Here is a 12012-nt window from a genome sequence, read left to right on the forward strand (position 1 = left end):
TGGATCTACCGTTGGCGGTGGTCTTCGCAGCACTCCCGAGTCACGGAGCCCGACCACTCCGATCCACGAAGGCGGAGGCGGAGGTGGAGGCGGTTTTGGCGGTAGCGCTGCCGCTAGCAGTGACGACCTGGGCTTCGGCCGTCTTGGCGGTAACGACCTCCGTGGTGCTCAATGATCCTTGTGTGTGGTGATGATGCTGGAGATGACTTGTGTGTGGTGATGATCATTTAGATGACTTGTGTGCTTTTCTATATGCTTATGCTTATGTTGGTTGTGATGATATTCATTTAGAGACTTGTGTGTGATGATGCTTATGCATATATTGTTGTGATGGTGCCGGATGATATCCCGTTGTGTTTTATATGTCTATCCCATCATATATATCTGCTGATATGTGCTGTTATTTGAATTGAATTGATTTGAAAAAAAAAACAGAAAAAAGAAAAAAAAAACAAATGCAAACTATGCCGACGGCTAGGCCGTCGGCATAGGACTAGCGTGAGCTCCCAGCAGGCAACACGTGGCGCCTATGCCGACGGCCTAGCCGTCGGCTTAGTTTAAAAACTGTGCCGACGGCTTGGCCGTCGGCATAGGAGCCACGTGTCGCCTACTGGGAGCTCTGTATGAAGGCCTATGCCGACGGCCTGGCCGTCGGCTTAGTTTCAACTTATGCCGACGGCCTGGCCGTCGGCATAGCCCTGGTCCTAGAGCAGCGGCTGGTCGCCACGTGGCACCACTATGCCGACGGCCTGGCCGTCGGCATAGTGGTGCCACGTGGCGACCACTCATTGGGCAGACTTGACGGCCGCCGCCGTTAGGCGTGATGGTTGCCGACGGCCTGGGCCGTCGGCATAGATGTACGGCCCCCGTCGGCGTATCATATATGCCGACAGCTTTTCTAAGCCGATGGCCTCCCTGGCTGTGCCGACGCATATGTTGCCGACGGCCCTATGCCGACGGGGGCTGTCAGCATAGGCCTATCCCGACGGGTCTAAGGCCTGCATAGGGGGCGATTCCGGTAGTGATCGTACATGATCACACGACAGTCACCGTCCGCCTGGTGGTCGTCGCCAACAACAGCGAGCACCTGCTGGCCGCGCTCGTGTCGCCGCCACAGACAATCACATGGCCATCACAGTCCGCCTGGTGGTTGTCGCCAACATCGGCAAGCACCTGCTGGCCGCGCTCCGGTCGCCGTCGTACACGATCACACGGCCGTTGCCGTCCACCGGGCCTGTTGGCCGCGCTCACGTCGGCGTCGTACACGATCACACGACAGTCACCGTCCGCCTGGTGGTCGTCGCCAACAACAGCAAGCACCTGCTGGCCGCGCTAGTTTCTGGATATGTGCAAGTTTTGCACGTATATAAACTGGTATGGTTATCCCTAAAAAAAACTGGTATGGTTGGACGTAGAGGGCCGACGTGGGACTATTCATAATTGGACGAACGCTCTTACATACAACACACAAACATGTGCTATGTCAACTGGTGCAGCTTTATACGCTGAACAGGAGGACCTGAGTTCTCCACGTAGCGCTATTTTTGCATGTTTGCCAGCTGAGATGGGCCGGTGGAAAATAGTGCGGCCCGTCTCGGACGAGGACGAAAATCTGGATTAACTGCGTGCTTGGGAGATTAGTACCACCTCATTTATATTATAATTTTGTCCATACAAATCGTAAAATCGTATTATGACATGAAAAGAAAGTGCATTGTGACGGTGAACCCGACAAAGTTAATCCGTACTTTATTATTACTAGCAAAAGGGCCCGTGCGTTGCAACGGGTACACAATAAGTTTGACAGTTTGTGATCCTAAAAAAAATAGTTCAACAGTTTATGTGTATTTAAAAATGCAACTATTGTGGTGCACTATTGATAACACTTAATTTTGACGGCCCTCAAAATTCTTCATAAAACCACTTCCACCTTATTTGAACTTTACATCTAAAAATGGTTTTAGCACAAATCCATATATATTATGGCATCAGGCCATGGATAGCACATATTGCTCAAAGGCTTGTGGAAAAGATTCAAGTTTTTACGCTGTGATTTTTACCGAGAAAGGGTTTCCCCCCGCTTTGTATTCCAAAGCACCAACCAACAGTACACACGCGATGCTGGGGCGAGCAGCACAACAAGCCCAAAGAAGAAAAGAAGAAAAAACAAATGCCAACAACGGCAACTCGACTAAGCGCGGAAGCCCCGCCACCGCTGCGCCCTCCAGAGACACTACACCACAGCCCGAGGTTCCGAGTGGTGTGTACCAAGCAGCACATCCAAGAAGGTATGCGATGTCGATGACGCTGCTGCCCGGACGAGTCCTAGGGTTTCCCCCGGTACGCGGAGGGAAGTGGAGAATGGCTACCACCGACACCCTTCAAGAAGGAATGGTGGCACCCGCCGGTGTCACCGCACCGGAGCCGGACGAGCCGGCAAGGATTTCTCCCGCACGCCAAACACCACCGCCCATCCGGAGCCTACCAACCAAACCACCGCCCAATGCACCATTGCGGTTGCACCGCCACCCACGTCGTCTCACTACGAGCACCAACACGAGGCCGAGAAGACCGGAGAGAAGCGCCACACGACGAGAGCAGCAGCACCAAGGCCGAGCGGGAAGGAACCACCTCCACCGCCGTCGAGCGAGAAGCCCGCGCCTCCGGCACCGTCGCGGTAGCCGGCCGGACACGGCAGCGGGGCATACCAGGCCACCCCTGGCCCGGCCATGCCCGAAACAGGCCCGCTAAGCCCCGCCAGCCATGCTGCAGTCACGCAATGCCGCTCCCCCGCCTCCCGGGAATCATGCCGCCGACCCACCCCACCGCCGGCCCGGCCAAGACCCGATGGGCCCCGTAGGGCCTAGATCTGGGCCGATCTCCGCCGCCAGGATGTGCCGCAGCGCCACCCCACCGCCAACGATGGCGCCGCCATCCAGCCGATCACCCAACGAGGCACCCCACCGCCAGCAAGACCGTCGCCGCTTAGGAGCACCCCCCGACGCAGCTCCGCCCCACGCCGGAGAGCCACCGGGAGGGGAAAGGCAGGAGGGCCGCCACCACCAGCGACCCCGGGGCCAGGCCGACCGCGGGCGCCAGCGACGGCGGCAGGAAGGAGGGGAAGAGGGGGCTGGAGGGGGGAGAGATCGGGGCGCGGCCGGCCACCCGCGGGGGCGGCGCTGTCGCGAGGGGGGGGAGGGGGGAGGGGGGATTTCCAAGTTTACACAAGTTATCTGTATGATTTTTACATTCAATCCGCTGTGATTTTTCTAATCTGGTCAATATAAACAGACTGACAAGATGCTCGGCCTCCAGAGGAATTTCTATACCGCTTCATGTTCCTCTTCATCTGTCTTGGTCTTTCATCAAGCAACATGTTGTTTGACACCACTTCCTGAAAGTTGAACAATATTAATTCTCTAGAAGTTCCTTGGGTTGTTTAGCTGCCTGACTGAACAAATCAATAGAATTGGGGCTACATTAACAACACTTTCAGGCCAAAGAGTTAATTATCACGTAAGTTACTTAAAGGCCATCCGAACATATTCCAGGTTGTATGAGGGGTCACATCACAAGACACTTTTGTACAACATGGTGACATACAAAAACAACAACTGATTGGCTTATCTGTATAATTAGAAGAATAGAAGCTTTTCAAGAGATCATCTCTTCAAAGTAATTAAGAATAAAGATAAAGCATTAAACAGTTCCCTTAATTATCACAATGTGATTCTACCTTTTCAAAATATTTGTACGCAACTTTGTTTTAACCACTCTTTAATTCTCCTGAGTTTTAATGATGTAAACTAATTCAGGTGGTAATCCTGCCAAAAATGTTAGATCAATATTGCAAAGAGAGCCTTGTGCCACACTCACCTATGAGTAATGATTAGATAATGTAAGGTAAGGATCCCATAATTCCCCCAAAAAATATATCAAAATAATCCAACAATCTACAAATGATTATGATATACTCGTGGAAGAACTTAGAGATGTTCCCATAAGAAGCAAGATCCCACCTTCTGCCATTGGATTTTGGATGATAGAATGAAATGTATTTATTGAGTCTTCACTGCTGGTACGAGCAAGAAGCACGGGGAGTGGGCATGGCCGAGCCGCAAATAGGTTGCAGCCTGCCAGGGGTGGCGTAGGAACATGCTGATAACCACGAATAGCAGTAGCAACAAATCAGCTCAACTCACCTCACTCTGTAACAGAAAAATCACACCTACAATGGAAGCAACATAAGTACGTCACCATCAGTCCAACACCAAACCAATGCGCATTTAGATATGCGGACCAGCTATTTTGATGTGTTCACTGGAACAATGTACATTTTCGGGTATAAAGTAATGGTTGAAAATAATGCAGAATAATATTCTGTAGCTTAATATACAAAGGACAATGAAAAGATCATTATGACAGACATGGGAAAGGTTTCAGATAGGTTCTATATTGGTGCTCAGAAAGCCACTATCTAGCTCAGAAATTCATTTTACTTTTGATAGCATCATCGATTTAATCTTGTTTTTCTCAAATGAATAACAATTCCTTATTGTCACCAACTACACAAAAGGAAATGTGAATAAAAGGTTGCAGTAAGATTTGAGGGAGAATACCTCCAGGGAAGTTGGACCCCTACTCTCAAATGGCTTGATGTTGTCCTTATAAGTGGCATACTTGACATAATGATCACGCATAGGTAAAAAAGGTCTGCCAGCATGAATTTCAAAACTGTGCTAGTCCTTGTTCAACACATCAGAATAGCAGTGAGAATCAAGATAGCTAAGAACCACATCCTAAAAGCAAGCATTTTCGTGAGAATGAGCAAAAGCGCGCACACACGCATATCCTAAACGTAGTTGAACAGCAAATCAAGCTACTGATTTCCATCATATGGCAACTCGAAAAAATCATAGGTGGCTATGTACTACATATATCCTAATTGACGTCCAACCAATGAAGTCACATCACATTAAACACCTAATAATCTTTATCCACTTGGACTAACATATCAAGACCAAAGTCTGCTCACAATGGGTGACCGGAGTCACGTATCTAAGCAGTGATTGCCAATGTGTGGCCACCAGCCGACTACCGCTGCAGCTTCCATTCCTTGTCTCCCTGTTCACATGTACCAAGCAGAAGCATACATATCTACCTATCATGAATGGATTGTAATCAGCAAGCAGCAGCCTTCTCTATGTAGATGTGTAACAGTAAGCGAGTAGCAGCATGAAAAATCAGTAGTAACAGGTTGCTGTTCTCTTCTCCGATCTCTCTGTATATGGAATAGTAGTATAGCACAAAAGAGCAGCAAATTAGCAAAAGCAGAGCAGCCTCGGCAAGGCAACATACCTCTATAGAGGAAGACTAATATTTTTTTCTTAACTCAGATATAAAACCGCAATGAAGTGTATAACTACCTCTTCTTATGAATACAAATATTGTACAGTAAATAGCAGATTAAATTACTGTGATCATTATCTCCATTATACTTGTACAGCGAGCATATATTTATATACACAAGAGACATATATTTGCAAGTGTTTCTTACTGTCAACACCTAGCTGAGCTAAAATAAGTAGACCTAATATGAAATTCGAGATGGGCGTATATCACAACAAAGACGTACGAAAAGTTCCCATAAGAAAAAGAACTACAAAAATTTCATTGTGTACCTTCGATGTGTATACACCAATACTTCTATCAGTGACCCAGAGTAAAGATTAGGCTTCACCTTGCTATATTAGTGTAGAATACAAATAATTAAGGACAAATAGAAAGACTACCAACAAATGGTGTTTATCCTGCTCTTTCTTCGTGTAGAACATCTACGTGAATAAACATGTGTTCAAACTATCTAAATTTTTCTTCTGTTAGCATATAGTAAAATTGAAAAGACATATACGAACAGAAGAACCAAACAAATCTGTATAAGATGACCAAAAATGGTTGTTTACTACCAAGTTGCAGCAAGATGATTTGAAATGTAAATCAAAGGGATCTGAATTCTGAAGCTGCTTATCGCCTAAAAGTGGAATATGAGTAGCACATTGTGTGCAGTAGCCAAAGGGGTCTATCCCCCTCACCCTCATGTCACCAGCTAATCATATTGGATAATGCAAAGTCAATTAGACAAAGGATCAAACTTTTTTCTTACATGTAGTGCTTCCTGCAATCTACCGGTACTGTGGCAACTCCGGTTGAATCTCTCCCGTCCACAACAACCGCAGTCAATTAAAAATCACAAACAGAAAAGGGGTAAGCAGCAGCTAGACCATTCACCAATTGTAGTAACTGCTTCATCTTAAAGGTGACACAACTTCAACAGCATAGCAAGCAAGCAACCAGAAGCAAAAATCTTAAGCAACAACAAAGCTAAAAGTTAAACAGCACTCACCGGTGGACGGTGGTGTTCACAGGGGCTTCTCCTTCCCTGGAGGCCACGCTGAAGTGCTGTAGGGATGATGTTGTGCACTGGAGGAGCAGAATTCGGGAGGAGGATAGGGCGCATGTCGATTTGGCTCCAGAAACTCGTCATCCTGAATGATTGATTTGGCTTGGCCCCCGCCTCCCCAATCCCTTTTCTCTCTCCCGCTTGTAAACACAAACTGCTCTTGCTCTGTTTTGGTTCTGCAATTAAGGATTCAGGTCCTTCGACGCCGAAGCCGAACCTCAGAGTGTCGTCGCCGGCGACGAATTCGACCCCGTCGAGCCCGACCACCTCCTCCACCACGGGGGCGTCGGGGCGGCTCCAGTCGACTGCCCCATCAGAGGCCCACGCCAGCGCGACCGTGGCGCCCCCCGCGCGGGCGCGAAACTCGTAGCGCTGCACGGCGCCAACGAGCGCGTCCTCGGCATCGAGCGGCCAGACCCGGACCTCGGCGTCGAGGTCCCAGCCGTATTTGTTGGCAACGACGTCGACGACGTCGTCGAAGAAGGTGGGATCCGGGGTGGGCGTAGGCGTGGGAGGAGGCGTTGGAGGTGGCCGCGAGCGGGGAGAGCGAGGCGGCACTGGCGGGGGTGGGACTGTCTCCCGTGGACCAGGCGGCGCAGGTGTTGAGGAAGAGGAAGCCGAGATCGCCGGAGGACTATGGTCTGAGTCGAGATTGGGGCAGGCAGAGACCCGGCGTTGCGTCCGTCCATTCGGGTCATGTGAACGAGCGAATCGTTTTTTTACTTTTTTTTTTGAAAGGGGGTTAATTAACCAAAACTTCAGGGGTCTTTATGAAAAACGCCGCGATAGTGAACCCGGAGACCCAATCCATACTTTATTATTAAATTAAGGAGAGACTAGGACATATACCCGTGCGTTGCAACGGGAAAAATAAATTTGCTAGCATTTTGGTCGATGTGGCTACACCAAAATGCCTACCAGTAACACGACATCCAGGCGGCAGAGAGTCACCAATGTTTAGAATTAAAAAGGTAATCCTCGGCGCACGACATCGACACACAACCAAACACGTCCCTGTGTCCTTCGTTGCATGTTCCTTCCAGCCTACACACACAATCTTTACTAGTACACACGTCCCTCTGTGCAGCGTGGACCAAGTCCCAAATCAATCCTTGGTTTCATCAGGAGTTTAATCACCCTCTCGTCCGTTGTCACCTTCCCATTTTCTAAGTGTCTTGTTGATATTACAGCCAACTTGCTAACCTATATAAACGGGTGGGAATTGTCTTAAAGGAGGAAGTTGGGTTTATTTCACATTAAATATCGATGTTTTTTAGCCTATTGGACTGGTGATTATGTTTTTCTCACGTGGCTCGTGACGCCGAAAAGCCTAACAACTACAGTATTATTTGATGCTCAAATAGGCCCAACGATTTTATTAAAAAAAAAGGCCATGCAAGTAGCCTTTAGTAATGTATAGAAAGGCATCTTGTCTGTTAAGGAACATGTGCTCCCTCACTTAACTCATGTCTTGTCTATTAACGCATAAATATTTTCCATGATTATAGGGCGTGATTTTCCCCTTGATTTTAAGTTAATAAAAATATATCCTAAGTTGATAAAAAAGTGTTCTCAAAAAAATTCATCTAAATATACTTAAGTAGGATATTGTTTTACATATTTTATTCTAACAAATACATTGGTACAATTGGAATGTAACTAAGATTTTCATTTATAAATTTGACATTTTACGTTAATGTTTTGGACTTGCATGAAAGTATTTTGGTTTCCCATAGGCCTGTCTCTCTCCACTTTAGTTAAAAGAAAAAATAGAGCTAGTACAACCTACATTACCGTACCTATTGAACATCAATTAATCAAATATAATGAACGAACTAATTTGTGGATTAATTTGCGCAGACCCGGAGACGTCATCAATTTCTTTCCTTCCTGGCTCATTCATACCATATAATGCAAGTCTCTAATTTATTCTCTCTCATCATACTGCATTTAATTCCTTTCCTTCCTGGGGTCTCAATCATGGCATGGAAGGATTCATTCTCGTCCTTCCTTATTTCTCTCTCGGGCTGTTTGAATCCCCGCTCTGCAAGCTCTCCTTATTATTGATATCAAAGAAACTCCAAGACATATTTAAATTAGGGTGATTGAATGTTAAAGGGCGAGGTGGTACTATTAAAATGGTGAATCGGCCCTTTTTTCCAAAGACCAGAGCGTCACCGTAGTGGTGGACTTGGCCAGATACCAAACAGAAGGTCGCCGATTCAAGTCTTCGTACCTGCAATTAATTTTTGCCAAAAAAAGAGAAAATTGTTGGGCCAAAGCCCAAGTTGCCCGCGCGTTACCCTCAGGTGGGCCGGCTTGGTTTGATTTTCGAAGGTCAGGCAGATGGAGCCTTGTCATGAGCCTCAGGTGGGCCGGCTTGGTTTGATTTTCGAAGGTCAGGCAGATGGAGCGTTGTCATGAGCCTCAGGTGGGCCGGCTTGGTTTGATTTTCGAAGGTCAGGCAGATGGAGCGTTGTCATGAGCCTCAGGTGGGCCGGCTTGGTTTGATTTTCGAAGGTAGATTAGTACCACCTCGTTTATACTACGATTTTGTCTATACAAATCGTAAAAGCGTATTATGACATGAGAAGAAAGCGTATTATGACGGTGAACCCGGAGACCCAATCCGTGCTTTATTATTAGGGAGAGACTAGCAAAAAGACCCGTGCGTTGCAACGGATACAACATTATTTATGACTCAAAAAACTTTTTGTAAGTATAAAAACAATAAGCTACCTCGGGCAGCGGCATGCTAAGTGGCGTACGGGAGGATTGATGTTTTTTTCCCTACTTATCGATGGTATGGTGAGCAATTTCCTTTAACTTCAGGGACTGTTTGAATTGCTGTTGAGAAAAGGCATCCCTCCCTTTAATAGAAGAATGTTATTGGAAAGAATTACCTGACGTATCCATTTGCGTGGAGAGTTGTGGTACTCCCTCCGTCTAGGTGTGTAAGTCATCTTACGAAAACCAAATAATCCCAAAACACTTAGGCGCGGTGCATTAAATTCTACCTCGTTTCTTGTTTCTTGACATATCAACCAATAAGAGATCTGGAGTGTGCATGCTTTTAATGACTTGAGACTACCAAACACGACATGCATTGGTTAGTTCATTGCATGCAATGCTATTAATTAGCAATTGAACATTAAGTTCTTTCGTTTTCCCCTCCTTCTTGGTCACGGTGCACAACCTAAGATGACTTACTCACCTAGACGGAGGGAGTACCAAGGATTCGGTTACTGGGCCGAAGATTGTCTGAATAGATCGTTATGTACCAATACACAATAATCGCCATTAACTCCAATATCTTTTAATTCATTGGATCTCTCTTAACTTCAGATTTCTTATACCTAGTTTATATCTTTCCACTTCCAACAATACCAGAATATAATCCTAGTCCATGCAATTTTGAAAATCAGAAGAAATATCACAATTTTGAGGATATAGACATATATATAGTGACCACAATTTACCATGCTACATAAAAGCTAAATTTAAGCCTGAAACTGAGCATATCAATCATGGTGCAACTTCTGCACCGTGGCCTTTATCCTATGCCTGCCCACCAGAATCTAGTCATTTAGTTCATCTCTATGCCATAAATAACAGAAGTTCATAACAAACTGAGGAAAACTGAGCTATGAACTAATTAAAGGAAGCTTACACGTTTTCCAAGTGAAATCTGTGTGGACACAATTTTTTCCTCTATTTCTTTTGTGGACTCCTTGTTTTTTTCTTTTTTGCAGGAGACTCCTTTGTTGACCTAAAGAAGAATTAAAAATTAGAATGAAATTAAACGGACTGCTTTCTTAGAAGGATTTGGGTGGAACCATTGCTAAGTTGATGAAAAACAAAATTAACTGAGAAAAATAAATTAAGGGGTCGCTTTGTTTTATAGATGGAGTCGTTGAATTTTTTTCATTGATGTCTAGAAATACAAAATAAACTACAGAAAAATTAAAGAAAAGAGACAAAGGAACTGGAGTTCTCCTGTATAATTCATGAATTTGGTATAGATATAGCTATTAGCACAGTCACACACGTACCACGGTACCTGGGTGCTTCCTCGTACTGCAAGACTGGAGAAGGTAGAGACAGCATCGCCATCATAGACGAACGACAAGGAGAGCAGTCGCCATAGGCTCTGGCGAGATGACGGCCGCCGTGTAGATGGCCTGCGGTCTCTGCGGAATGCCGCCGAGTATATTAGCAACTTAGCACGCGCACGCACGTACATGAGCCACATACAAAACTGCACACGGTTATGACGGACACGTACAAAAGAAACCGAGAAGCCAGTATAATCAGCGCTAAGGAAGATGACGCGGTGTGGATGGCTCGGCTACATGGGAAGTTCATTGTGCTGTCGCATGATTGTTCTGCCCGTGGTTGGGCACATCCGCACATGCCTGCAAGCTGGGAATCGAGGCGGGGTGGTTTCGTTGTGGAGATAGCCGGCGGCGACGACATGGCCTACAGGCCTAGTGATTTGGGCGGTGGGCTTCCCCGATCGCGCCCCTTCGCCGACGCAGAAAGCTCCTTGTCACTCGCGGCCATGGCTGGTCCTCTCCGACTTCTACCACCCGGATCTCCAACCCGAGCTCTGTCGTTCCCCGGTGCGGCGCCATCGTGCTCCGCAACAAACATGTTGGCTCCCTTCGCGGGCTTTGGTCCTGGCGGCAGGCCGACTCGGTTCATGGTGCCTGCCATGCATGGTCTTCTTCCGCGACGCGTGGGCGAGCGAAGGTAGGCAGCGGCCGCCATGGCATTTGCGAGTCGAGCTGGTGGCGTCGGGGAAGAGAGGCGACGGAGGAGATCGGGACGGCGGCGTGCGCTTGGTGGCGGGTTGGGCTGCAGATTGAACGTGGTGGTCGGTGGCCGGTCGCTCAAGTCGTCAACGATGGCGCTTGGTGCATGGCTCGTGGAACGCGTGGAGGGAGTGCTTACGACTGTGCGTGGGACAGCGGGGGCGGCGAGAGGCGCAATTTAGCTGGATTTCCGGTCAAGCCTTTCATCTTTTAACAATGAAATTCTGTGTGAAATCCGGATCGGGCACTCATGACTTCTTATTGGAATAGTTCTCGTATAATGATTATGTCCCAAACGTACACGGCGACAGCGACGGTGGTGCCGTACACACTACGTCCTATTAATGGATCCACGAAGTAAGAAAATGTGGGATGGTTGGCTGGAAACATATATGGGCTGCTGTAATAGTCCGAAAGAACGTGAAAGGACGGGCATACGTGACTATAATAACTTGCAGAAAGAATTATATGATATATATAGATAGATTAGTACCACCTTGGAATTGGATTTTGGAAAAAATATGGATGTGTTGAAAAAGATACTGAAAGCGTAAATTTATGGGAAGAAGCGTATTGTGACGGTGAACCCGGAGACCCAATCCGTGCTTTATTATTAGGGAAAGATAGGGAAAGATTAGGGAGATTAGGGAAGAGATATCTAAGGTATTCCAACTTCTCCATGGTCCATACCTCCCGATACTACTCATAGATTCATCAAAATAAGCAAACAACACGCGA

At 46.9% G+C, this 12012-nt stretch overlaps 1 protein-coding gene across 1 annotated transcript; it reads right to left on the bottom strand.

Annotated features, from left to right (window-relative positions):
• Positions 1 to 3238: 3238 nt before the first annotated feature.
• On the bottom strand, positions 3239 to 10573 carry LOC123039108 (uncharacterized). Its single transcript, XM_044462395.1, has 5 exons — positions 10513 to 10573; positions 6404 to 7182; positions 4620 to 6221; positions 4020 to 4228; positions 3239 to 3394 (listed from the first exon to the last, which is right to left on the bottom strand). The coding sequence occupies exons 1-3, from the start codon at positions 10571 to 10573 to the stop codon at positions 6183 to 6185; spliced, it is 879 nt and encodes a 292-aa protein (XP_044318330.1). The 3' UTR covers positions 3239 to 3394; positions 4020 to 4228; positions 4620 to 6182.
• Between the last annotated feature and the right edge of the window lie 1439 nt (positions 10574 to 12012).

This window comes from Triticum aestivum, chromosome 2B (genome assembly GCF_018294505.1).
Source record: "Triticum aestivum cultivar Chinese Spring chromosome 2B, IWGSC CS RefSeq v2.1, whole genome shotgun sequence".
NCBI lineage: Eukaryota > Viridiplantae > Streptophyta > Magnoliopsida > Poales > Poaceae > Triticum > Triticum aestivum.